This window comes from Ambystoma mexicanum, chromosome 13, assembly GCF_040938575.1.
Source record: "Ambystoma mexicanum isolate Mex_15411 chromosome 13, UKY_AmexF1_1, whole genome shotgun sequence".
Classification (NCBI taxonomy): domain Eukaryota; kingdom Metazoa; phylum Chordata; class Amphibia; order Caudata; family Ambystomatidae; genus Ambystoma; species Ambystoma mexicanum.
Window position 1 is genome coordinate 553,919,468 of NC_090938.1, and position 27,347 is coordinate 553,946,814.

A 27,347-nucleotide genomic window follows, 5' to 3' on the forward strand; every position below is an offset into this window, starting at 1 on the left:
TGAATACAGAATTAGAAAAAATGTATTAAAACGACATTATAGTAAATTGTGAAGCAGGATTGGATGAGAAAAAAGGGGTAACAAATAATACTAAAATGAAGTGTATAAAGAGGTGGAATGTCTTTGGAAACGGGACCATCAGCTGTTTAGTAATGAACTGAGAGGTTTTCATAAATGAAAATGTATTAGTCCGAGTAAATAAAGAAAACAATTTTGGTGAAATGTATTGAGATTAAATGTACAAAAAATACTATGTGTAATGAAATGATTCGCTAAAAACGTTATGATTTGCAATTGTGCTGGAATGTGTAGGTAAAACGATAGATTGCATCCCAGCAAAACGATCGGTTCCCTTTCTAATTCTTCACTTAGACTGGTTCCCTTAACCCCCTATCTCCATAGAATTATGCCTTTTTTAGTCCTTCATTAAGTAACCTACATCCCTTTGAACTCCCTCACCTTTATTGCTGAAGAGTTCTGTGAGGAGTGTCCTTGCAGAGGTCATGGCAGCAGAGGAGCCTGGGGACAAGCGGTTCAACAGATCCACAATGACGGTGACTTGCTGCCGCTGCCGATGTCCAATCCATGGGGCAGTTCTCATGAGGTCTAGATCAGCTGGCAGGTTGACGAGCCCGACTACCTGTGATAAAAGAACAAACTATTAGTAGCAGGGTCAACATATCTCCATCCAGCATTTGCATTGGCCACCTTTCTCCTACAGTGCAAGATAAGGGAGAAGTCTACTAATTATATTCGTTTGATAGGTTTTGCTATATGGTTGGGCCAGGTGTGAAACCTAAGCCCACTCTGGCAGGTCTACAGGTTCCTGTTTGGTCAGTTTTACACACGTTTTGCACATCTGTTACAATTTGGAGGTAATTCTACTTTTCCAGAGCAACTTACGCACTCTGGAAGATCTGCATATTGAGGCTTTGCTTCGGGGCTATTAACCTATAGCGAGACCCACCTTCTCACTGAGATCCTTCAAGCCCCCAGAAACGTTGAGGAAGATGATCTTCAAGGGCTGTAGAATTCTGGAGATGGATGCTGTGACCTCCAGGGAGTCCAGGAGAACCGATTTCCCACTGGGTGTTTCTCCTATCGGGCAGAGGATCGGAATATTCCCTGACTCCAAGCACCAGTGAAGCAAGTCCGTTTCTACCGAGGTTACACTTCCCAAGCTGAAAGGATGATAGAAATAGTTGGCACAAACTTATTCTAAGGGTGTTCAAATGATTTTGAATAGAATAAAGGCTACAAAAGGGATCACCCTTCGAGCGCTTCGAAGTGGTCAGTAACAAACGGCACAATAAATAATATAGAATTGTAATTGAGAAATTCCCTTGTGGCATGTCAAGCAACACATTTTGTAACCTAAAAATCCTTAAACTAACTTTCTAGCAAGAAAGGGGCCACTCTTCTTCAGACCTCTGTTACCGGCAGGTTGGTAAGGCAAGCAAGGAGCTGCTAGACTCCACACACAACATCTTGTTGTCTGCTGTACTCGGCTTCATTAGCACCTTCAGAAGTAGCGCCAGCCAATTAGTTGGCCATGAATGATATGATATGATACGATATGGCATTTATAACATGCCTATACACAAGTGTTTCAAGGCGTGACGAAGCAAGGGAGTGGAACAAAGGGAGGACGGACAATGATCCTACTAGGCCAGGTGTCATTCAGATCGCGCAAGTGTGTGGGAAGGGGTCAGGCACAGTGCAGCACATGAGAAAGATGATAACACTAGTAAGTAAACGGCCAGCAAGTGGCAAGTGCATGGATAACTGCGGGCATCATCAGGTGTCAAGGGCTGGTAGGGGGCCTGTAGGGATACAGAAAGGTCCACAAGTGAAGGGGTTGCCAGGTGGGCAGTGCAGGTGTGTGACACTGGCAGGGAAAGGCCTGGGCCATAGGTCAGAGGGTATTCAGGTAGTCAGTGCAGTTCGGGTTACAGCCAGGAGGTCAGCAGAGGAGAGGAGGAGAAAAAGCAGAAGCAAAGAGAAAGGTTTTGAGGTGCTTCTGGAACCGGAGATGGTTCTCCTCAAGTTTAAGGGAGGCAGGGAGGCTGTTCCAGAGGGAGGCACCAGCTGAAGAAAGAGATCTACCACCAACTCAGTGCTTGGCGAAGCGACCGACCCTGAGGGAGTTGGAGGCGGATAAGCGAAGAGCTTGGGAAGGGAGCTATTTAGGAAGAGAGAGAGTTGAAGGTATTGAGGCCCCAGAAGGCCTTGTGAATGATGCAGAGGGTTTTGAACTTAATCCTCGCAGCCACTGGGAGCCAGTGCAGAGATTTCAGTCCTGGAGAGATACGATCCCTGGGCTTGAGGCCAAGGACAAGTCTTGCAGTCCTGTTCTGGATAAGTTGCATAGAGCGGAGAGTAGAAGCAGGCAGATTTAGAAAGAGGCTGTTGCAATAGTCCAGCCTAGAGAGAACCGGAGCTCTGGAGACGGTGAGTTTCTGGGGGAAGGAGAGGAAAGGAAGAATACCTCTGAGAAAGTGCAGCTGGTAATGTGACTTCTTAGAGACGTCAGAGATGTGAGGAGAGAAGGAGAGTGTGGAGTGGAAGATGACCCCAAGGTTTTCAACCTCACAGGTGGGAGATGGAAGAGTGCCAAGAGAGGCCGGCCAGAGAGCTATAGGGAAGGAGGGAGCAGGTGAGCCAATGAGGAGAATCTCAGTCTTACTGGCATTAAGGCAGAGGTCACTGGCGGCACACCACTCCTGTATAGCACACAGACAGTCAGAGAAGAGGGAAGGAGAGGAGGAGGCTGAGGATAGCCTAAAGATGAGCTGGGTGTCATCCGCATAGCACTGAAAGTTGGGGCAGAGAGCAGCGATGTGGTGGGCAAGGAGTGCCAGGTATTGGTTGAACAGCCAGGCAAAGAGTTTAGACCCCTGGGGGACACGGCAGGTAGAGAGAAAGATAGCGGAGAGGAAGGACCCAATTGGACCTGGGAGGGTCCGTCAGAGAGGAAAGAAGTCAGCCATGCCAGAGCCTGACCAGTGATACCCAAGTTATCACAGAGAAGGTTGAGCAGGATGGCATGGTTGACAGTGTCAAAGGCAGAAGAGAGATCAAGCAAGATGCGGACACAAGGGGTGTTAGAGTTAAGGTTGGAGAGTAGGTCTTTACGGATTTTCACTAGAGAAGTTTTTGTGCTTCTGGCAGCTCTGAAGCCAGGCTGATAGTCATGAAGACAACCAACAGATTCAGTGTGGAGATTAAGCTGGGAGATGGCCAGTTTCTCCAGGAGCTTGCCCAGGAAGGGAATGATGGAGATTGGGTGACAGTGAGCAGGGCAGGAGGGGTCGGCAGAGGGTTTCTTAAGAAGAGGGTGCACACGGGAGTGCTTCAGGGGGCCGGGAAGACTCCAGTGGCGAAGGGCTGATTGCAGAAGTCAGCCAGGGCAGGAGCCAGGGAGTCGATGTGGTCCTTGATAGTTTTGGAGGAACAGGGGTGAACCTGTTTCGACAAGACTTTCATAGATTGGACTTTTCTAGAAACCTTGCCAGCGGAAAAAAGGGGAAAGGCAGAGAAGGAGGGAGGAGAGGTGGCTGCAGAAGGGCCAGAGGAAGAGCAGGGAGTAGGGAGAGGGAGGGGATAGGAGGAGAGTGAAGATAGGATGTCCTGAGTTTTAGAGATGAAGTGAGAAGCCAGTGCCGTGCAGAGGGCCTGGGAAGGGACAAGAGAGGTAGAGACTGTGGCAGGATTGGCCAGTTCCTGCAGATGTTTAAGAGTTCAGCCGAGCTGTTAGATGCCGCAGAGACGCGGGCTTAGATATGAGTTCTCTTTTTGGTTAGGACAGAGAGCCGGTATTGCATTTGGAGCAGGCGACACGCCAGTTTGTCAGAGGATGTACATGAAGCACGCCATTTCCTCTCGGCCACCCTGCACTTGCGTTTTAGGGTGACGAGGCCAAAAGTCGTACCAGGATTTGCACTTGGGTTTGGGCTTCAGGCGGATTCTCGTGACGGGGCAAGGATATCAAGATCATCATATATAGCAGAGTGGAGTGTGGAGAGGGCAGTGTCAGGGTGAGAGTCAGCCAAAGGGGGAGGGGGTGTGAGAAGGTGGTGGCGAAAGCCTCAGCTGACACGCGCTTCATGAGTCGAATGACCGAGAAGGTGGGTGGCAGTGATAGAAGTGGCTTGGCCTGAGTGGTAGGGAGGGTGAAGTGGGAGGAGAGGAGACAGTGATCACTCCAGAAGAGAGGAGTGGAGAGAGGAACAGAGAGGGGAAGGTCTCAGGAGATCAGAACATTCAGATTGTGCCCTGCAGAGTGAGTCGGGCCAGAGGGGAGAATAGTGAGTGAGAGTCGCAGAGGTTGCGAAAGAGTACAGAGGAAAGACAGGAGGCATCCAGGTGGATGTTGAAGTCCCCAAGAAGGGGATCAAATTCAGAACTAAAGGCCCATGTTGCATTCAGTACACCTGCACTTCTACCAGAGGTCAGCCATGTAGAGTTTGGCCCCATGCCCCACTGGCTCCTCGATTTCTGCAAACCCCTCCCCATGTCATGGTGGCTGCCATGGAAATAGTAAAGGGACTGCGTTATTTTTGGTGGGGTGTGGGGGAAATCGGTCCACATGATAGGCATGAAGCATAGTTTCCTTAACAAAATAGCTCTTGGCAGCCCAAATGTCTACCCAGGGTGTTCATAGTGTTAATGGCGGTGGTGGGGTAGGGCTTACACAGCCGGTAACAACCCAAAGCCCTTGTGTAGGATCTTCCAGGCCTGCCAGCTGAGGCTAGCATGCTGTTACCGGTCGTGTAAGCCTCTACCCACAGCCCCTTAAATTATATAACCACCTTAGGGGCATCTGGTCAGCCAATCCGATGCCTTGCAGAACTAAAGGACCAGAATCCTGGCAGTGATAAACAAGCAAAATGAGCAGGGAGATGGAAACACTTCACACAACATGGCCTGCACACCCTACCAAGAAAATAGTCACCTCTCACCACCAAAACCAACAGTTTACTGTGACAAAAGAAAAACTAAATTTCCCGACCCACAGCAAGCAGAGAAGCCATCAGACTGTGAAACCCGTTCTGGAAAATATGATGGGGCTTATTATTATTTTTTAATGCTTTTCACCTGTGTAACCCATCCACTGAGGAGAACATAGGCACAGATTGGCCCACAATCAGAGGAGTGCTGGAACCAATGGAGGGGTGTGTGGGGGCGGGGGGGAGTCAGAATCAGGAAAAGCACACTATATACGGGGAGTGAATGGAGGGCACTGGAGCTTGTAGAGGTGAGGTCTGAAGTAGCAGAGGTGGACAAAGAGACTGGGCGGAGGGCGAAAGGTGGAGCGAAGTACTGTGGAATTGGTGGCAGAGAGTGTACAGAGTGCAGGTTTTTGTTCAGATAGTAGAGGTTACCGACATCTAGTGAACATCATCCTGGGAATTAGGGAAGCGTGGGCCAGGGTAGAGGGAGCACACAGGAGACGAGAGGGAGGGATGCCCAATAGACAGACCTCCTAATCACAAAACATAGCAGCAGGGTTATGTATACACCCTTGATATGATATGACATTTATAACGCCCCTAAACACAAGTGTTTCAAGGCACGATGAGTCAATGGAGGCGGAAGAGAAGGAAGACCGACAACAATCTTGCTAGGCCAGGTGTCATTCAGACCCTTGAACCGTCTTCAAGCTTCTGTGGATTATGAAAACCATCTGTGACAGGACACACAGATTTATTTATAAACAAGCCTACGATATTGGTACCCTATCAAGCTATTAGATAATGCAGTTGTAAGAAATAGTAGTATACCCTACTATTGTTAAGAGTTCGAAGTAGTTACGGTTTATACAAATTAAAAAAGTAGCAAAACAGAGCCAGGTAACAAATGATCACTTAATGGGCTTGAGAAACATTATGGGAAGATTATATTTAATAGAATAGTGGCACGAGAAGGCATGGTGGTTCCTCGTATACAGATGGTACCAGGGGAAATTGGTACCATAGAAGATTTGTGACTTTTTAAAATAAAATTAGTTTTGTGATTTTGCACTAAGACTTGACTCGTTTTATGCATTTGTTTATTAACAGCATTTTATTATGTGCCTGTTCCCTCCTGCAGGAACCCATGAGTTCTCTCGGCATTACCCATTCTTCATTCAATGTGATTGTAGGCCTGCTTTCCAATAATTCTGCGACGCTTCAGTGGTGGGAAGGAGGCAAGGTTAGTGATCCTTTTGCAGATTAACACAGTGTGCACCAGATCTGCGTATTCATGCTTTTGCTACTGAATCTCTAGGCTGGTGTCCCATGAGATAAGAATCATTGTGTTCTTCAGAGATGGCCCTAATGTCAAAAACACCTATGGGCTTCTAGTGGCAACTGGACCACTGGCAGCAGCTCTGTGTTATGCTCGAACTAAAATGGCGCTGGTGCGCAATGCATTCTGGGAGCGCTCGGAGCCATGATGGATATTTACTTCATGCCGCAGTGAAAAGCAGCACACATTTTGCTGAGTGTTAGATTCACGGTGCTGAGAAAAACATGCTTTCCAAACCTGGTATGCGGTCAAGGACATTTCTGCTGGGAAAGCTAACTTTGTTATGGTTTGCTACTGTTCTCCGTGGAGTGTGTTTTCAGAGAAGGGAGGCACTATGCTTCTTGGGGGAGCTCTCGATTGACCCAGCTGGCAACCGACAGCTGTTCCTCAACTGCGCAAGTGCAATTTCCAGAAGGTTCGAGAATTGACTCCCCTTTGTGCAGTGTGTATATATGCGGAAGCCCGGAGGTGGTCAGGTGAGACTTCAGCCGGAGAAGGACGCTTACGTCCGGCCCTCCTGTGAGCTGTGGTGCTCTCGGCCTGGCTGTTCCTGGGGACTTCCAGCCGCTTCTGGGCGAGATGAGGAATCCTGTTACGCTCACGGTGATGTATTTCCTTTTGAATTCTTTACTTCTTCTGTGATTTATGTCCATATTATTTTTGTGAGTTATTTCTATGTACTTCTAAGCTTTGAATAAATAGCCTATAAGAGCTGATTATCTTCTAAGAATGCGTGGTTGTGAGTTATTGCGCCTGTCTACGTTCAAAGTATTTGCTCTGTAATTGCATTGGTGATTTATGTTTGTTCCGTGCACTTTGGGGAGAGCAATACTCTCTGTAAGCAAAATGATTGCAAATCAATCAGGCCAAGACTACACAAATGGTTTGTCACCATCTTCACGCAAACCTTTATCCAGCAGAAACCAAAATAGAGATGGTCTTGTCTTACCTGGAGGTTCGATTTCATGGAAATGGCCATTGGCAGGAACACATTGGCAAAAAATACTTTGAATTTAAACCGGAGAGTAGGAGGCACTCGGCAAATCTCTAAGTTATGTGCCAACTCACCAGCTCCTGGGGTTTACAAAATGTAGGCCTGTTTGGCTGCTTTATATAGAGCGCATTCTGGAGCTTTATAAAAGCTGGGTAAACTATCTGCGATTGAGAATTATTTTATTTAAAGTTTAATCACGCTACCAAAGGAGTCACTCAATGCCTTCAAATGGGCATTAGGGACAGAGAGTATGAAGCTAAATTAAAACAAACACTGTTATGATTGTGAGAGCTACTTAGGCGTATTAAGTCCCCGCTGGAACACTCTCTCTTCATGAAAAGAAGACTGAATATCCTCCCACTGGCACCACCAACAAATCTATGGTTTAACACTGGGGCCGCCAGTTGCCCGTTCTGTGAAAATGTATTTGAATCACTCCCTTTTTGTTTGTTTCCCTGCCCACGCTACTCTAAGATCCGCCAGTCAAACCCGAAGCAATGCATTATAAACCATGGAATCAGACGACATGACAATGCTGTTGCACTGCGCAAGAGCACCTTATATGAGAATGTGATATTCCCAAAAACCAACTATTTAGCCAGTGCCTGGAGAAGAAGGTCTGGCAGACTGTCTGGACTTTCCTAATGGTACATGTTTTCATGTTTTTTTTTTTTTATTATTGAACTGTAATTACTTCCAATATACAACTATTTTGATACATTTGATGATGAAATAATGTGCTGTACATCGGATTTGTATGTTTTGATTGGTATTATTTTAATGGTGCTTTTATGGCACACATAGTAGTAGCAGTTGCCATTTATATATCACCATTGCTATGGTCTCAACGCGCTTGTAGTGGATACGCCCTCTGGGACCGAAATCCGGGTATGGGAAAATTCTCGAAAAGCTTAGAATGCGTGTGTGCATTTGGATAAGAGTAGAAATTAGGTGGGCTGGCTAGGCTCCAGTAAGCAACCCAAGAGGTCAGGCATGTGGATGGGTGCCAAAATAAAGCATTGTTTGATGATAACTTAAAACCCATCATGTTCTGGATTCGCATCTGGTCTACTCCATCATTGGTAAAACACAGAGAAGCCCTAGTTGATGCCTTTCATTCTCTTTACTTTAAAGTTGCCTTTGACAAACAGGTATGCTACAACATGGCAATGCCAGAAGGGCTGGCTCAACATGCTAGTGTGCACGGATTTTGTGGCGAAAGTGGGCCAGTTGGATTAGTCTCGTATTTGTGCCGCTAGTAGTTTTGCCCAGTGTTACAGAACAAATATTGGGCAGAATGTGTTGTAAATTGTGCATTTTAAACATCATCAGCCCCTAGGGATACGGAGTCAGTCACAAAAGAAAAGATTGGACATTTGCGACTGTGGGCTTCTTTTTCATTACTGCCCGAGACCATTTTATGCCCCAGTCCAACCCTGCTGGTTCACCAATAATGGGCGACAGATATGTTGTCAAGATGTTATAGCAAGAAATGGTGTTATCTATACATTAATGTTACGTTTTTAAAAGATTTAAGAGAATATCACGATCAAATACACAGATCCACGTGCTGCTTAAACGTCCTATTAAACACAAACTAATTCTGAAATGTGTAAGTTTAATTGACCGTAAAGTACTGAACTTTTGTTCATTTGCTCAGTTTATTAAAACTCCCGGTCTTGACGGATTAAACCTATTTTAAGACCTGAAGGAGTCCATTAAGTCCGGGAAGCCTTGCATTTTTTTCTGCCTCAATACTAGGACCTAGTGTTGCATTTGCCATTGTAAACGAGGAGAGAAGCATGGGGCAAACATTTTTTAGAAGATTTTAAGTATTTTTGTAAACCATATGAAAAGGAATTAAGATTGTTTAACAAGACAATTGGGATTGGGTTTGTTATTCTATTTAGTTGTTGTGCTTTTAATTTACTGTAGGGCATGTGTTGTATGGTTTTGATCTCCTTTCATGGGCTTTGCCGGAAATAAACCTTAATGATGAAGTATCATAGAAGAGCCCCTCCAGCATCCCAATTCTGCCCGAGTTGGGATCAACTGACAGGCTGGAACCTCAGTGGGCAGAATCAGCAGGTTCACGAAGTAGCAGCGCATAATAATAATAATGATAAATAATAATAATTAGGCAATATGACCCAAGGAGGCGGTCCATTACCGGTGTGGTAATGGCCCCGGGGCCATAGTTAGAAGCCCGAGTGAAGCGAGGGCTTTAACAGAGCCAAGGGTCATATTGCTATTAGTACCCCGGCCCGTCGTACCAGATGTACTAATTGCAATTTTTCTCGAGTCGAGAAACAGCACTGCGACCGTATCTCGACTCGATAAAAAAAAGAAAGGTCCCTTCTCCCTTTCCATGGCGCCCATTAAAATCAATGCAAAAAAAAAAAAAGTAAACAAAATAATGGCTGGCACGGAAAGGGCGAAGGAACTACATGTATTCCCTTTTCCCTTTCCATGGCAGCCAGTTGCGGAAAGCACTCCGGATGCCGCGGAGGCTCAGAGCCTTCTCAGGCAGGTAAGGCCCGGCGAGAGCCAATGAGCTCATTGACCCTCGCCGGGTACTAACTATAAATTATTTCTTATATAGCGCTACACACCCATAGGTCTCAGAGCACTATTATTTCACAGATCTCCCTTTGGAACATATCAAACTAGTCTCTTTCCTTCTGCAGGGGAAAAAACAGAATCAATCTACATAGTGTTTTAAGTAACCCTGCCTCTTACAAGTGTCTTCTACTTCTGAATCAGCCAACTCACCCTGCACTGGGTGTGTCCCACAGCTGACTCCAGGGCGAGCACACCTGTTCTCTCTGGTATCTTTTGATTGAGTTGTGTAGGACTTTCCCTACCAAGATGGGCCTGGACCAATTGAGGCTTGACGAAGAGAACATGAAAGACTGACACAATCATGCACCCTCCTCCAAGGTCTCTCAGCCTTCTCTGAACACCTTCCTCCAGTCTTAGGTTTTTTTGTTGGATGTTTGCCTAACCTGTAACATCCATTCTATACTCCCATGACCCAGGGATAGTCTGATTCGCCTGTTCAATCAGGGAGATATCCTTGCATTGGGTTCCCTACCTTTAATCATCTGAATCTAGGAAAGTCCTCTGGGGTGTCAGGTGAAAATGTGGGTTACCAGAGTCCACACCGCCTTCTTCAGAAAAGCAATGCCCATCATATTATCTGTCAACGCTTTGTTAAATCTCTCAGCAGTTCCATTTGTTTGGCGATAATATATGGCATTGGCACAGTGCTCTATCCGGTTTTCATTAGGAAACTCCATCATCTCTTGAATTAAACTAGAACCCCATTGCCTGTTAACAAAATTGTTGCAATCTGCCAAGATGATCTCTATTGCAGATTCCCTTGCTGAATGAGGCCTCCACCCAGCACAAGTAAATCCACTAAGATATTGCAATATATACATAATCCCTCCCACCCCCACGTTATGCAGTGCCTGCTAGATCCCTCCCAACTCTCTTCAAGGGCAGCTTTGGGGTGGGGACTTTGGTCATTGGTGGATGTTGGATTATGCATTATTTTTCACTATGCCCACACAAAATGGATTCCCTGACTGCGTTTTCAATTTGGATGTCCCACCGAAGCCACCAATAGTCACAACAGATGTGCGGTTTAGTTTTTATCACTTTGTGTCCTTCGTGCCTTGTGAGACAATGCAATGAAGGTCTGCTGAAGGAATTATTTTACACACATCTTTAAATAACCATCCTCCACATTCAGCTCATCTTTTACAGCCCAGTCCTTCGAAACTCATTGGGCCTCATTACGACCCTGGCGGTAAGGGGTTTACGCCAGCGTTAGCTGCGCCGACCCCTTACCGCCAATTACGAGGTCCCCTAGCGCCATGGTGCTTTTAACACCTGCTTTTAGCAGGTGTTAAAATCCATGGCGCTAAGGGACCATGGAGTTAATTACGCCACCGTAATTTACGGTGGCGTAATTAACGCCTTCCCCACTCCCATTATGCCCTATGGGGCAAAAATGGGAATGGGGAAGGGTAAATGGGGATTGGGGACTTACCGCCCCGCCAAGGTCGGAATGGGGCGGTAAATCCGCCAACCACCATGGCGTAAACGTAGTTTACGCCATGGTGGTAAAGTCACGGCCCAGGCGGTAACTTACCGCCAGGGTCGTAATGAGGCCCATTGTCCTCAACAAGACTGTGTTGCAACCGTTGTTCTGAAGTCCCTCCCTGACATCACATGGGGCCTCTTCGGTCATGCCTTGATTCGATTACTGTTGTGACTAAGACTTGCTGCCTCAACAAGACTTGCTCATTCCCACTCCCATCGACACCTTCCCATTTGGCAGTCAGGCTACACAACCTGCCATTCTATTCCTGACACCAGGGACTTATTCCACTCTGGTGCAGACTCGAAACCTACTTCCTGATCATTGATGAGAACTCATTTAGCGCTTTGGTCAAGAGGGTTTATCTGAGCAGCTTACAATCAGTGAAGATTTCAGACCCCATGCAAAGGACCTGACGATCTTGCTGGCCCGTTTGACCACAAGCATTTATTTCTCTATTTAGTGTATGAAGGTTCAGCTCCCTTCAGGACTTGCGATGTGAAGGTCATCACATACTCTGTCGACCTGTAACAGGACACCCTCAGGCCATTATTGCTAGTGTCTCACTAGGATGGTCCTCCTGCCTTGTTGGTAGATCAGAGGTGAAGGGGCTTGCTGTAGAGCCCGTTTAACCCTTTCAAATGGTTTGTTGCAAGGCGTGTTCCACTCAATGGTCACAGCAATATTGTTTTCTTAATCCCTGCATATTCGCTGTCTAATCTGAAATGTTGGGAGTACACTGTGAATAATAGTCCACCATGCCAAAAAATGACAAGTTGCTTTTTATCTTGGGTATTGATATTTCCTTGATAGTGCCTATGAGATCATTCCTGAGCGCCACACACTGGTCAGGTAGAACACGTCCTAAGTATTAATTGTGGTACCTTTTGACAGTGCAGGAAATGGCGAGGAACACACTGGACTGAGGATCTGGCAAAAAATTACTTGCCACCCTGTCTGCAGACCCAGGGGCTTGCCCACAACACTAACACCCGCGTTTCAACAAGAAGCCAGCTTCCAGAAGACTATGCAGCACTACCAAGTCTTCTGAAGGCAGTCTGCATGATGAAGTGCAGATTGCTTGTGTGTGTGACAACTCGGCTGTCCTGAAGCCAAGTTATCACATGCACAAGAAACCCACGTTTCAACAGATACTTTCAGTAACCTCGGCATGTGAAACAGAATACAGAAACAGCCAAAGGCTCACCTGTGGCTGTTCAGACTGGTATAGATGTCCAGCAATGTAGAGACTTTTTTTCTTAGGGTGAGTAGTTTGACCAATTAAAACTGCAGAGCCCAACTTCCATTATTCGCTCAAAAGGGTTTCTTACCGAATCACACTAAGACATGGTTCAAATTTAAAATTCTGGACATACTTATCTTCACATAATGCTCTTTGCTTTTATGCAAATCACCAGGATTGGGTTCTATGAAGAGATACTGTGGCCTGGCCTGGGACCACGCCCTTTAGCCCTGCCCCCTTCTCCCAACAGCCCCGTCCCTCCAAGAATGAGAGGGTTCCCCCAGTACATTTTCCCGCTATTTCTAGCAGTGCCTACTGAGTTGACATTTCTCTCTGTTCAAAGGCATGCCTGATTCTGCAATGACCTTTTGCACTCTAATTCTAACACTTAGTTGTGTTCGTGGAGGTCCACCCCATGCACTTATAATCAAAGTGAAAAAAACAAAACTGTTTCTCTGTGTGGAAAAGCTGCGACATAACGCAAAAGAGCACGCAGACATATAGAAAGCCTCTGGTGTGATAAAGGCTGCTAATTGTCATGATACCTCATGCAGGCTGACCTGATATGTGGCTGTAATGCCCAACCTTGAGAAATGCCTGGCATCCCCGATGGTGAATTGATGTGCAATGATTGGTAAAGGTTGCTGGTCGGTGCTACAGACCTATTGAGGAAGTGGAGATCCACGCATACTCAGTTTGCCTGTCAATCGGGTTCCTTATGATCAATAACCGAGACACTGACTCTGATCCGCTAGCTGCTATGCCTGGCTTTTTGAGCCACAGCAGTGCTTACTTCACCTCTCAGTGTTGGGTACATTGCACACCTTATGTACTATGGGCACAGCTCCTTTTCACAGTCTGATGCAATGTGCAATGAGCTTTAAATCCATACCTCCTATGAAGACTTCCAACTCCTCGGCGTTTTTGTTCTCACAGGTCATGACTACCATTAATTTCAAGTTGCTTCTGATGTGACTAGCCCAAAAAGGACGAGGAGACTTTCACTAACACATACTTTCCCTTTGGATATCCTGTCCTTGAACAGCAGGTCTGAATGGAACCACCCACGTTCAATGTGCTTGTACCCTATGCAAAGACTTCTGCCCGAACACCCCGTTAAAATATGTCTATGCAGCAGGGTGTATTGTGTTCATGAATGTACATCGTTTTGAGGAGTCTGCCATCCATGAGAAATGTAGTTCTCGGGCCACACCCTGTATCCATGGCAAACACCCCCTCGCCTAGGTCTTTACAAAGCTATTCAACATAATTGGTGTCATTTCCCATATTGCAACACTTCACCAAGTGGCCTATATCTGCATCACCAGCAAGTCACCCTGAAGGTTTATAGTCAAAGTTTCGACAGCCATAGTGTCGAAATACAACAGTTTCGACTCAAAAGCATCGAAAAAGAATTTTTCGAATGCACTTTTTTTTGGGGGGGACCCCCCACAAACACCCGTTTTTTGGGGAAAAACACTATTTTTACTATACGAACCCCCCCCCCAAAAATTACATTAAAAAAATGCATTCAGACATTTTTTTTCCGATCCTTTTGTTTCGAAAGTATTGTATTTCGAAACTATGTATTCGAAACTTTGACTGGACACCACCCATGAATGCTCAGCTACTCACCAGATGACTGGTGCCGTCACACCTGAAACAACCCCCTTGGTCCGCTCAGGTTGTTCTCTAGTGGCCCTTTTGGTTACTTGATCGGGTTTTTCTGGAGAACGTATTCCTGTTCATTGGCAGAGGGGTATTGTTTTGCGCAAGTTGCACATCAAGGCTGTCTGACTAAAGTTAATTGTAAGCCTTTTTTCCCTAATACTTTCACATATTTGGATATGTGCTGGACTTCTTTGGCTATGCAAAGAACTTCGCCCAGGGTCAGGCCACCTTTGGACCAGAGTTTACCTTTCACTTTGTGGTCCTTACATTTCAACATGAACTGATCTCACAACTGTTCATCTTTTTGGTTCTCAAAGTTGCATGTTCTCCCTAGGCCCAAGAGAGCCACGATATATTGCATCACTATCCCGCTTTCCTTTTGGCCTCTTTTCAAGATGATATTTTGTACTCTGAAACATTGAGCTTGGTCCATTGGTCGCTCCAGTAAATCCCTAGAACATCTCCTTCTCCCCATTGCCAGCGAGGTGAGGCTTGGTTTTTTGGCGCAGTGAGCAGGGGACCCATGCCTGGGCATTTCACTTCCTCTCCAGGGGCTATGCTGTATTAGTTTGGTGTGGGGACTTGCTGCGTCTCAACGCATTGGGTGATCCTAAGGGTAGCTCAGAACGTTTTGTTCGGAGAGGACTAGAAGCTTCCACCTTAGTACATACAGTGCATAGAAATTGTGCTAGGAACAGTTACTTGACTACGGCCGAGAAGCTTTGGGACAAGGATTACCCAAACAGCATTGCAGACACACTGAAAAATGTAAAGAGGGGCGTCACTGTAAGAGACTACAAAGCATAATGGTACCAGACCCGGCTTCCTCTTGCAGCACATGAGTTAAGGGAAGTGTAAATAATTAATTACGGAAGAGGAGACTTTTGAAATGAACAATTAATCTTAAATCCCACACGTGAGGGTGCATTAAACTCCTCGGGTACCACGCCTACCGGCTAATATAGATGCGGATGGTGGCTCTGGTCCAGTGAATTAGTAATCCATGTTAATGGGGACGATTGAATCTTTCATGCACTTTGGTGACCAAGGACTCAGGCCCGCAGATAACCCCACCCCCCCTGTATTGTAAGGGCAGGAGACTTGTGGTGTGTTAGGAGAATGTCCGGTCACGCTGGCTCTAGAGGCGTGGGGTCTCTTTTAGTTTCTGCCACCTTTCCCCTTGCAGCGGTTAGTCATGACCCACAAGGGCCAAGGGACATTGTGCTGGCTGTCTTTGTTAGATAGGGTGGGGCCCGCTTCCCGCCATTGTGGTGTGCCAGGCAGAGGAGGTGGTGTAGCCATGCCTGGTAATCAATAAGTAGGATAGGAGACTTGGAGGGAACGGGGCAGGGGAAATCAAAACCAGGTCTGCAATGCTCCCACAGACGCTATTTGTTTTGTTGTGGCCGCCCCCATTTGTGAAGTGTTGGACGCATTCTTATAGTTTTATTTGACTTCCAAATTATTCGTTCATTTACAGTTAGTAGCATGTATTTTTGATCAACCCCATCGTTTCAGACTCCTTTTATATGACAATGTTTGATTGAAGAACCCCAGCCAACACATACTGTTCTGACAAGATTAAAACCAAAGTGGGTTTCAATGAAACAATCTCGGTAGATTGTTTGCCCCGTTTGAAGAGCGCAGGGGATTGATTCACAGAATACACAATGCTACCGAATGGGAGACTCGTCAGGTCACCCAGCATCTGCTCTTGAAATGCGTAGCGAGGTTTGTCTACACTACTAACTTCTGCCTCTACCACCTGAAACCGCCATACCATCTCCAGGCGCAGGAGCCATTCCTTTAATATAAGGGTGCCATCTCTTGATATAGTGCTCACGGGGGATGGGTGGAAGAGAAACGTGTATGGGCCATCTAGGATCACGGCAAACTGTTTTGTTACCCCCATTAATAGTTTCTCAGTTGTGCGTTTGTAGAATGCCACCATCTTGCTTTTCATCCAGTTGAGACACACCATCTACAGAATTGGAAAGAATTGTTGAATTCGGAGAACACTAACAGCAAAGCTGTGCATCCTATTAGCAATGGGGTAAGCTATTTTGTGAGCCGAAAATGCGTATCTGTACTGGCATTTCTTATTTACCCATTTATTCAGCCTATTTTCCCATGTTTTGTAGACTCTTGAAACCCTACTTTGAGTCTAATTCAGTAAAGGCTAGAGAAATGGACAGAAAGAGCTTGTCCACTACCGCGGGTCATTCTCCTAATTCACTTTGGCAATGGTGAAAGGCTCGATAACCAGGACAAACCAAGGGTTTTGGCGCCTTTCACAAATGCATGTGGTGAGACTGTATTGATCTCCGCTATAATGGCGATCAGCAAGTGTGGCTGCCGTGCCAACGATGGCAGGCATTGCTTGTTGATCCAAACTCACTAGCTTTTGGATTCCCTGTAAGCAAACTATACTTTCCTTACAAGATCTCAGTCCCAATTGGGAAATGCATGGCTTTAAGTGAGCCGGAGCTAGTAGGAGCAGAAGCCCGCCAGTCACAAAAATTCCATCCCAAGGCCTGGCTCCGTCAATAGCCACACTGATAACCAGCCAATGAGAGTTTACCTATGGATGTTATGTTAAAGGTTCTTATACCGCTCACTGTCGCCAACTGCATGCCCAGTAGGAGTCTGAAAGCACAACCAAGGGATTTGCAGCAGGCTATTTACAAGCTGTGAAATTAACGCATTGGGCAGTTAAACATTGTGAAAGCGGGAAGGAGTTAAGTGGGAATCGAGAATGCCTTATTTACAGCACTGACAGAGCAATTTACAAGCAGTGAAGGGAACGCATTTAGGGCAGTTATCAATGTGAAAGCCACAATAGTGATCATTTACAAGCAGTGAAAGTTCCAGACACTAGACATACTCTTCTGCTCATGCAGGACAACCCAAGCCTTAGATACAAATGCTGAAGATGACCAAATTAGTAGATATAGGTCAAGGTTTGCAAAAGCTCAAAGTGAAGGTGGGTTGTCACAAATGAAATCAGCACTAAGCCCTGTGTTTTATGGGCTCGGAAGGAGTGCATGCTTGAATATCTGATACACAATATAAAAATAGGTCTTCATTCTTATTTTACCAGAATGCAATTTGGTTTTATGCAAAGGAGGGTGGAGCCCACATTTGTGCGTGTTGCCGCGCTCCCCTTTGTCAAAAGAGATTTACAGAATTAGGGGGATTTAAATCACTGATTTTTTTTTTTTTGTAAGAGCGAGTGATTTATTTTCAGACTGATGGATTTGTAAACTGTCAGATGTTATTTACAAAATGCAGACTGCATGCAAACAAGACCACATGCAGCCTTACTGAGTGACCTAAAGTACATATTTTAGTGTTTAAAGCGCAGACCTAGCACGCAAACAGCGGAGCGCTGTACAGGGTGTGGGTAGCCAGCATTTTGGGTGGCATCTTTTAACAGTAGTGCAGTACTGTGAGTTGTGGATACAGGCTAATCCCACTGGGATTAGTCTTTGGTCAGCTGATGAAAAGGGCACGTTCTGAGAGATTTGCAGGCGCTCATGGTGTACTGTTTCTCTCCCAGCACTCATCATGCCACACCCATCACTTAGACCATACCGCCTTGTTACAGTACCACCACCCCATGCTACTCCATCATGCTACTTAAAGCAATGGGGAAACACACAGAGAAAGGGGGTGTTTTTCTATGGCTTTTTGTGGTTATCATGCATTTGCAATTTCTTACTGTCCTTTAGATTGTGTGGCCTTTCCAAATTGTTTGCTGCCCAACACTGCAATGCATTCTGTAGTCCAGCATTACATATTTTGACTGCATTGATCTTGCTTTGCTAAAAAGTCTAATGCAAAGCTTCCTCAACCGAAGTCCTCTTCATTCTTTCCAGAGGTCCCCAAACGTGGGCAAGCTCTCAAAAGATCCATACCCCCAAACCCCAACCAGTCAATTATCATTTCCCATTTAAAAGTCGGACGTATACTTTCCAATACCTTGTATTGGGGGAGGGGCCCCTGGCTCCGAGCACTGAACCCCCATGAAAGAATGGCACAGCTGTGGCAGAGTTATGATGCAAGGCGTCCATGAGGTCTTTACTGTTCTGCACCAGCTGGGCTTTAACTTTGCAGAAGGCGAAGGTGTTGCATGAGGACCGCGGGCTGGGCAGGCCCATCACCACTACCGGCTTCATATCCATGCGTTGCAGAAAAGCGAGAGAAAATGCCACACTGGACAACGACTTTTTGCAAATGAAGACATCCTCGTCCACCTGGAATGGATACATAATAGGACACATGTCAGGTGTGCCAGTCTTCACACGAAGCTTGGGTCATTGAAATGGCATCTATAAAATGCGGACAGAGGTACATGGAGACATAAGACAGCTGATAGTAAAAGCATAACCGGAAAGAGATATGCACTCAATTTCAATGGCTTCTGCAGGGTATTAAGTGGGCTGGGGCTAACCGGGGCAGAGCCCCAGCAGTCTCCAAAAAAGTGTGTCCAAGCCAGGCTCTGACGAACCCTCCTGCCCCCACCCAACCCTCCTCCTCCTCCCCCGGCCCTCAACTAGCCCTTGAAGTGCCAAACCCTTCAGGCAGCCATAACATTTAAAAAGCTGCGTTGGTTAAAGTGCTGCATTGGTTAAAGAGCCGCCTATAGGGTCAGCGCTATGGTTAGAAAAAAAAAGAGGAGGGGAGGGGGCACCAACAAGCATGAAAGCAGTTCCCCGCCTCTCCTTTTGTTTCTTAATCAGAGGTGCCAAGCCCACAAGCAGCCCTTTAACTAGAAAGAAAGCTATGTGGAGTTAAAGGGCTACCTGAGAGAATTGCCGCCTCACAAAGAAACAAACAGAGGGGCACAAGGTATTGCTAGCATGCCTTTTGGCATGCCGTCCTCCCCTTCTAGTTCCTTAATCACTGGCTCCTACCCCTGCAGGCAGCCTTCTGGCGGTGGTCAGAACCTGTGATTAACAAAAATGAGAGGAAAGGAAAGGCGCACCAAACGGAATGCTAGCAGTGCACCCAACCTCTCCTGCCTGGCTCCCACTGCCAGCCCAGGTTGGGGCCAAGCAATTGTCAGCTGTCCCACCTGCCACCACCCGCCCCCGCCGGTTGTCACCCCACTTACGCCACCCCCATAAATAGAGCCCCTCCCTCTGAGTCTTAAAGCACTGGGAATCTAAACAACATAAAAACTAAATTATTCTATATCTTTGGAATCCCGAGGAAGCGTTTGAAAATGTGAAGCCGATGCTGGATCAAATTTCACATTACAACAATAAAGGACTGTGAACGGGTTGTTAACAATTGGCAACAATAACGTTTTGGAAGTGATTTACTCCCTTCTTACCTGTGCAGACCTCTGGCACGTGGTCTTTACTACTGCCGGTCCTTCCTAGCCATTCGACACACAACTGGTGACCCTTTCTATGCAGCATTCTCATTTGTCATTCACAGTTATTTGTTAGATTGGGTCCCTCTATTTCGTTCTCTCAAAACACTCTTCAGAGTCTGCACGTATATTAAAACAAAACTGCCATTTTAACTGAGAGCCTGCAAAAGTGGTGTTAAGGTTTCAAAACGTCATGAACCAAAGAAAGGACTATTGCTGTGCCCGGGGTTTGAAGCAGACGGGTTAATGAAATTTGGTAACCTCTTCAAGCCAACCCCCCATCCAACCAAAATAAATTGATGTAAATCGCGTTTGTTCCTTTGACAAGAAAAAGAAACACCAAAGAGACAGAAAGTGCTAAATTAGTTCTGTATTTGGTTAAACAAACAAACAAAGTAGCTGTTGGATGATTGCAGTATAGCAGAAAGCAAAAACACACAATAAAAAGCAAACATTCAAATAGTGTATGTTGATACAAAAAATAATAAATATATTTTTAGCAATTTCCTTGCAAATCAGGAAAATACACGAAGTACAAACCTATATACATATGTTAAAAAATCATGAAGGTATTGACTCAAACAGAGAAGTAAAGAGGAAAGGAAGGGGAAACAGACAGATAGAAAGTAGGGAGATTAGCGAATGGATAGAAAAACAATACGTGATAATAAAAGAGGACAGAATCATTCCGTCCTAACAGAGTACTGTAAACAAATCACTGAGCTAACCAATCCTTATGTTGATCATAGTTTTAATTATCACTTTTCAGTCCCGATTCAAATCTAGAGGAGAATGCAAAAGAATGCAAAAGCAATGACTATACATCGCAGGAACGTCTTTGTTTCCCGAGGTCAATGTTTCAAAACGTCAACAGCCTCAAAAAGGCACAAGGAAATACATGCATATCCATGTCAATCGTATCACTTAACACATCGAGTGTAAACTAACCTAAACCCCTGGAGGCAGTGGCCTCTGTGATAGCAGCAAAGAACAATGTTTATGAAGTTCCTTCCACCTTGCTCTACTCTGCTTGCCAGTCTATGTTCCAACACATACTATGCTTACAAACCAAACCATCTATTTGTTACACCTAGACCCAGATTGAGAGTTTAGGATACTTCGGGTCTGCATGGATCAATGCAATAGGTCCTTTTCCCCCCCTCTTCACGCAAACCTAACCCTACCCCCCACCCTTTTTCTGATCCAACCAAAGCGTGTGGCAACCATGCAAATAGCAGCAGAGTTTGATATAAATCCCAATAAAATACGCACCATCACAAGGGCGAGCAGCAATGATAGCCTGAAGGCGATTTATCTAGCCCCACCACAGGGGTTTGTCTGCAGGACAGTACAAACTACCAGTTTATTGAGAGGCCATTCTCAACACAGGCAGTTCCGTCCCTCCCCAAGCTAAGTGTTACACAATAAAGCATTAATGTTGGTTCTTTTTATTCAGACCTATCTCCAATTCATCTAATACCACTTGGATCCCTCCGCCTGAGCTACCAATGAGCCAAGCACCAGGCCGGTGTACAGGAAATAAATGTATATTTATTTGTAGTAGATGTTAAGAAAATCGCACTAAAATGTCAAACAACACTTTATCCGCGGCACAACACAATAAACCGCTGTCAACATAAATAAATCACACAAGTGGATTGAAAAGAACAAGAATCACCATTCTTTACTTTCTACAAATTTCACTTCAAGAAATTATTAAACTGATCAATAAACAAAAACAATTATGTATGGAATGCTTTGTGATTTTGATTTTCCAGCGCGCATAAAAGGGCCAGTAGTTTGGTTTAAGGATTAGTACAATGCATATGGCAATTATGATTTCACCCACACCCTTTTCTTTAAATTAAGACAGGGTGATTTAGCAGTTGGTTTTTCCGACCCCATCCCCCCTACTTTTGTTTGTGTTGGGGAAGTTGGGCAGAAAAATTGAGATGATTTACCAATTTGAGATTCCAGACCCCCATCTACTTAAAGGTCTGTGTTGGGGAAGCTGCATGGTAAAAATTGGGATGATTTGAGAATTTTTGATTTCAGACCGCCCGCCACTTAAAGGCCTGTGTTGGGGAAACTGGACAGCAAAAACTTTTTTTTTGTTTTGTTTAGGGACAAAGACACCCCTCTTCCTAAAGAGGTTGGGGTCAACAGGACAAATAGGATCACCCAATTAAATTTCAGTCTGTAGTTTTCAGTGCACACCGGGAATTGGATTTGATCATTTTGAATTTTAACAAAAATCACCCTGTGGTGTTCTGCCAAGGAGAATTCATTAAATTCATATTTTTAGTTAATTAGGCTAAGGATCTACACAGGTTTGCCCTCCCCGTCCACTATACATTGTATTTATTTATTGTGCATTTCTTAAGCACTTATACAAGTAAACCGGGAGGCAATGAAGAATTGTTAGGGGAGGAGAGTTGCAGTCCCTGCGCTTGAGGCTAAGGATAAGTCTTGCTGCCGTAATCTGGATTAGCTGGAGGTGTCGTATGGTGGAAGAGGGTAGATTCAAGAGAATAATCTGAGTATAGTTACACCTCTTGCATTCATGCGCCAAAAATCCAAAAAATAATAATTCAACATAAGTGGTATATTTATGTGAACGAGTGCCCTATTGGGATAACACGTGTTTCGACAGACTCAGTCGTCTTTTTCAAATCAGGGCAAATGGTATTGTTTTGTAAATTTGAAACACAGCCTTTCAGCAAGTTCCAATAAGTCATGGCTCCTCAGTCATAAAGCGTGTCAGGGATGACAGCTTTTCAAATGATCGATATGGACCCATAATTCTTCTGTCTGTTCTCCTTTTGGGATGCATATTAGGCAACAGTTAATACTGTATCTACGATTTCAAAGCCATCGCGTCAAGCTGTAAGAAATTTCTGCTCCTTGGCCTGATTCCTTTGAAAATTGTCCAGGTAAACCTGGTCCCCTATTTATATTCTTTCTTCGTGGCATTTAGATCATAATTGGTCTTCATTCCTTCATCTGACTTTTCCAAATTGTGCATAAGCAAGTGTGCTCGAGGTGCTTCCTTACATTTTCAATGTACTCATGAATAGTGGACACATTTTTCAGTTCTGTAGAGCAGATGCTGAGGTAACATCATTTTACGTCCGGTCAGGAGCGCAAATGAAATCATCTTTGTTGTAGAAGATGGTGTAGACCTAATAGCCATCAGTTCAAGCGGTAATCGGATGTCCCAACTGGGCCCAGAGTCCGCCACAAACTTCTTTAAGATACTCACAATTGTTTTGTTGTATCTCTCTACCCCCGCTTGAGGCCAAGCGGTAGGCAATGTGAAGTTTTCTTTTTACCCCTAGAATCTCCCACATCTTCGACATCACCTAACTGGTTAAATGACTTCCTCGAGACTGAAACAAGAGAATATGAGGTTGATCATTAGTGCAGAAGCTGTCTCAATCTTATAATTTAGGGCTGGAGGACATTTTACCCACTTTGTGAACAAGCACGTGACAGCCAACATGTACTTGTTTCCTCTAGAGGAACAAATGACAGGCCCGATGAAATCGTCTTGAAAATCCGACCAAGGCAGTGTCATTCCCCTTTTCTGTAGGGGAGCTTGGATTGTTTAGTGAACTGGGTTGAAATTGAGCGCAAACAAGACACCCCTTCGGTAAATTTCGAGGTCCTGGCCAGTAGGCAACCTCACGCAAATTTCTATTGTGTGAATCCCTGTATGACCGACAGTGGTCACATCATGGGCGTGATTCAACATCAGGCTTCGGAATGAGGTAGGTACCACCCACTGGTCACAGCCAGGTAGGGCTCTCGTTACCAACAAACCGTCTTGAATCCGGAACATCTTGGAAACCTTCATCAACACCCAGAGATCCTCTTTACCAGTACAATCCGACTTTGTTAGAGGAAAACTCACAGGGTCTTCAATGTCTCGGTAACATTTCGCATTGATCAGGTCCTCTTTTTGTGCAGTGATCAAGTCTGCCTCTGGGATATCTTTACTCCATCTGCAGTGGAGAGTTTGCTATTTGCATGAGTTTGTGACCTGGTGACAGCTGCAACTTGGATTTCACCCAGCAGGGATTCCGTTGCTATGAAATCCCCCTGCAGAACTGCGGTTTTAGCCAGCTGGTCAGCCAGGCCATTCCCAGTCTCATCTGGCCCCTCTATCTTGGAATGACCTCTTATCTTCTTCCAATAGATGATCATCTCATTGGAGGTCACCAGATCGTCAATTGACTGTATCAGTTTGGCATGCTTTAGGGGTTTGTTGTTGGCACAAAGCATGCCTTGAATCAGGTGCTCCACGAACCCATTCCTGACACAGTCAGAGTCAGTGATTATGACCAGTTCATTGAGTTGGTGGTGCACTGCAGTGAGGATGGCTTGATGAACGGCCATCAACTCTACTACTTCGGGGTGAGAGTTGTATAACTAGCACAGGTTTCCAGGTTATCATTTACCCAGGCATTCCCAATGCCAGCTACCAGTTCTCTTTCCCCATTGTTGTCAACATGGTAGGAACACACATTCACATAAACTGTGGGTATCCCCTGACATGTGTGTTCTTCATAGACTTTGTGTGGGGAAGTTAAGTACACCTCCATGTTGTTGTTGATCATTAGACTTTTGTCATCGAAACATTTTTCTTTAACACAATCATGCAAGTCCGCCAACCCTTGCACTGGGGGACTCTTCTTGTTTTGCCCATATCTGACATCCACAGGAAAGCCTTGCATGGACAGAATCCTGGAAGTAATTCTGGAATTACTAATGCTCCCCGCCCGGATCTTGTCACTTTATAGATATTGCAAGGGTTGGTGAAGAGTCTCGCCAAATGATGTGCTCCCATTGGATGAATGGGCTGTAATTTCTCAACACCCACATCGTTGCTAGGAGTGCCTTCTCGCAGTCATTGAATTTGTCCTCCACAGAGGACAAAGTCTTGCTCGTTTACGAGATGACTATGTTGACTATGTCATGCTTTTGATACAACACTGCTGTTAGTCAGGTATCTCAGAACCCTGTCTCCAAAAAGGACTCCTTGTTCTTTATGGGCTAAGCCAAACAAGGAGCCTGGGAAAAGCTTCTTTTCATTTGTTTAACTGGCCCAGTTTGTTCTGCACCCTACTACCACTTGACTCCAGCCTTTAATAAAAAGGACCAAGGGTCGAGTGACCTCTGCATGGTCTTCAATGAAAATCTCACTATAATTAGTGAGTCCAAGAACGGTTCTCAATTCTCGCAGAGTAGTAGGGTTTTTTCATTTCAATAAGGCTTCCACCTTCTTTGCCTGGGGATTAAGACCCTCAGGGGTGATCTCATGCCCTAAGAAGTTCACTCGGGTCTTACACCAGTGTGCCTTCTGGAAGGACCCTTTTGCTCTGGCTTTCTGCAACTGGGTTAGAACATAGCGGATGTGCTATATGTTCCTCCACAGTTGAGCTCTTGATTAGAACATCATCTACATAAGCCAGGTTTCCCCTTTCACCCAAGTCAGGCATGGCTGAATGTAGAAAGATGTTAAACTCATTACCGGAGTTAATGTAGCCAAAGGGGGTACCGATCCACGTGTATTGCTGCCCCACCCGAAGGTAAAGAAAAGCTTGTACTGGTCTTCCCTACTCACGGATACTGTCCAGTAGCCATTGGTCAGGTCAATTCTGGTATACACCTTTGACCATTGGATCTGGGCCAGTCCCTGATCAATGTAGGGAAGGGGCCATCTTGATATGTGGACCTGTTTGTTCAACTGCCTCAGGTCTGCAAATAGCCTCCATTGGCCCTTTGGTTTTGAGTATCCCCAGTAGAGGATTGTTGAAGGTACTGTGGATCGGACAAATGATCCCCCAGGATTCTAAGTTCTTAATAAATCTCTGTGAGGGACTCCATGGATACGAGAGGTAACCGGTATTGTTTCACAAATACTGGAGCCATCGTGGGGTCCGTGGGTGTGGTGGTTGAATGAATGGATGTGCGTCCACAGTCGTATGAGTCCACTGGAATTCCAGGAAGACCTGTTTCAGCTTCTGTCTTTGCTCCTCGGTCTCACAGGCATAAGCAAGATTGATCCTTTCCACGACCACCTGTTTGAAAGAACTTGGGCTTGGCAATTTCAGCGGCATACTCCAGTTGGGTGGAGAGATATCTTTTGATGGTGTCGACCTGGATAGTAGGTTCCAGGGATGCAAGGTAGTGGTCCTTGACTCTGAACACTACTTCCTCCCTCCTAATGTTACAGCTCACCTCTTCCACCCCGTAGGGCCAGGAAGAGTAAACCATGAAATTCCCCCAATTCCTAGTAAAAATCTTTTCTGGAGGAATACCCTTGCTGATGTCGAAACAGTCGTTTGGGATTGGTCCCATGATCTCATTACCTAAATCAATAGAATGATGTTGGGCATCAACCACTATTCCAATATAGGTGTCTACACCCAAAGTGATACTTAGACGGTCGCAGTTATCCACCAATATTCGAATGGTGTCATGTTCTAGATCTACTAGAGGTGTCGGATTTAAATACAAACCTTGTTGTTGGAGATGGGAATTAAAATTTATATAGGTTTCCTGATGTCGGAGGTTCCGTCTTCGCTTAATTTTGAGGGGAGTAGTGAATGTTTGCACCTGTCCTGGGATAGTAACCTCTTCTCACACTTGAACTTCAACGGCATATGGTAGCATTTGAGCTGACCGGAATTATTTTTTGGTATTGTCAAAGTTCATGGGGTCACCCCACAGTGGTGACCAGGCTTTATCATCAATTAGGTGATAATTCATTTTGAATCGGTTGAGAATGTCACTGCCCAGATAAAAGGCGGAAGGGACATCTCACATGAACCAACAATTATGCTCTTTGCTTTTGTGCCAATAGACATTTTTAGCATACCCCTGCTATGTTGGAGATGTTTGGAATTTGGGGTTTCCAGACCTACCTCTCTCTTTGTCAATCAATTTAAATGTGGGAATCGTCTGATCGTTTGAGAGTGTCCTGAATAATCCTTCGCTGATGAAGCTCCTTCTGTTATTCAGGCATACTCTGGCGAGCACTGGCTCCTCATCCTTATTTAACTGAATGGGGGGAAAACAACAGTTTGCCCTTTTCTGAATGTCCGTCAGACTTTGAGGGGGCTCTTCCTTGTCTGAGTTCCAAGGACTCAAGGTCTCTTCTGATTTTGGACTAGTGTAACATTTTATGGTGACCCCTTCCAGTGTGGATTGCCGCTTAAAACTGGGAGTAAGGTTGATTTTCAAGAATGGAGAAGGGTTCCCATAACCAGTTTGTTCTCTTACAGAGATGACAGTGATGTCTGGGACTTCGTTGTTCTTGAATTGGAATTCTATATTCGCAGAACGTTGGTCAATTAAATGATAGGTACCATTCATGCTACATAATTGGTACTCATTTTTAATTTTATAGGCTGGTTAGTCTGGGTCCAGATGACCTTGTTTACACAGTCGATCAGCGGTGATAACCTCATCAGGAGATTGTTGCCAGTAAACAAGGTGTGCCCTCTGGAGTCACGACTATCACCGGATGTTTAACTCAATATCACCCAATTTTTATCTCCAGATCCGCAGTTTCTTAGGCGGAAATGTCTTTCCCATCGAAATTTTGGAGTTGTGTGGGAAATGGTGTGAGGGGAATTCCCCCATACTGAGTTTA

The 27,347-nt window shown here is 45.3% G+C and overlaps 1 protein-coding gene across 1 annotated transcript in view; it reads right to left on the reverse strand.

The window, feature by feature from the left end:
* Positions 1-27,347, reverse strand: part of NAGS (N-acetylglutamate synthase) — a 127,237-nt gene that overhangs the window by 49,856 nt on the left and 50,034 nt on the right. Inside the window, exons 2-4 of the mRNA XM_069634341.1 lie at positions 18,289-18,563; positions 968-1,181; positions 460-640 (exon numbers count right to left, since the gene is read on the reverse strand). Of these exons, the coding sequence (XP_069490442.1) occupies positions 460-640; positions 968-1,181; positions 18,289-18,563 (670 nt within the window). The remainder of the gene's footprint in view (positions 1-459; positions 641-967; positions 1,182-18,288; positions 18,564-27,347) is intronic.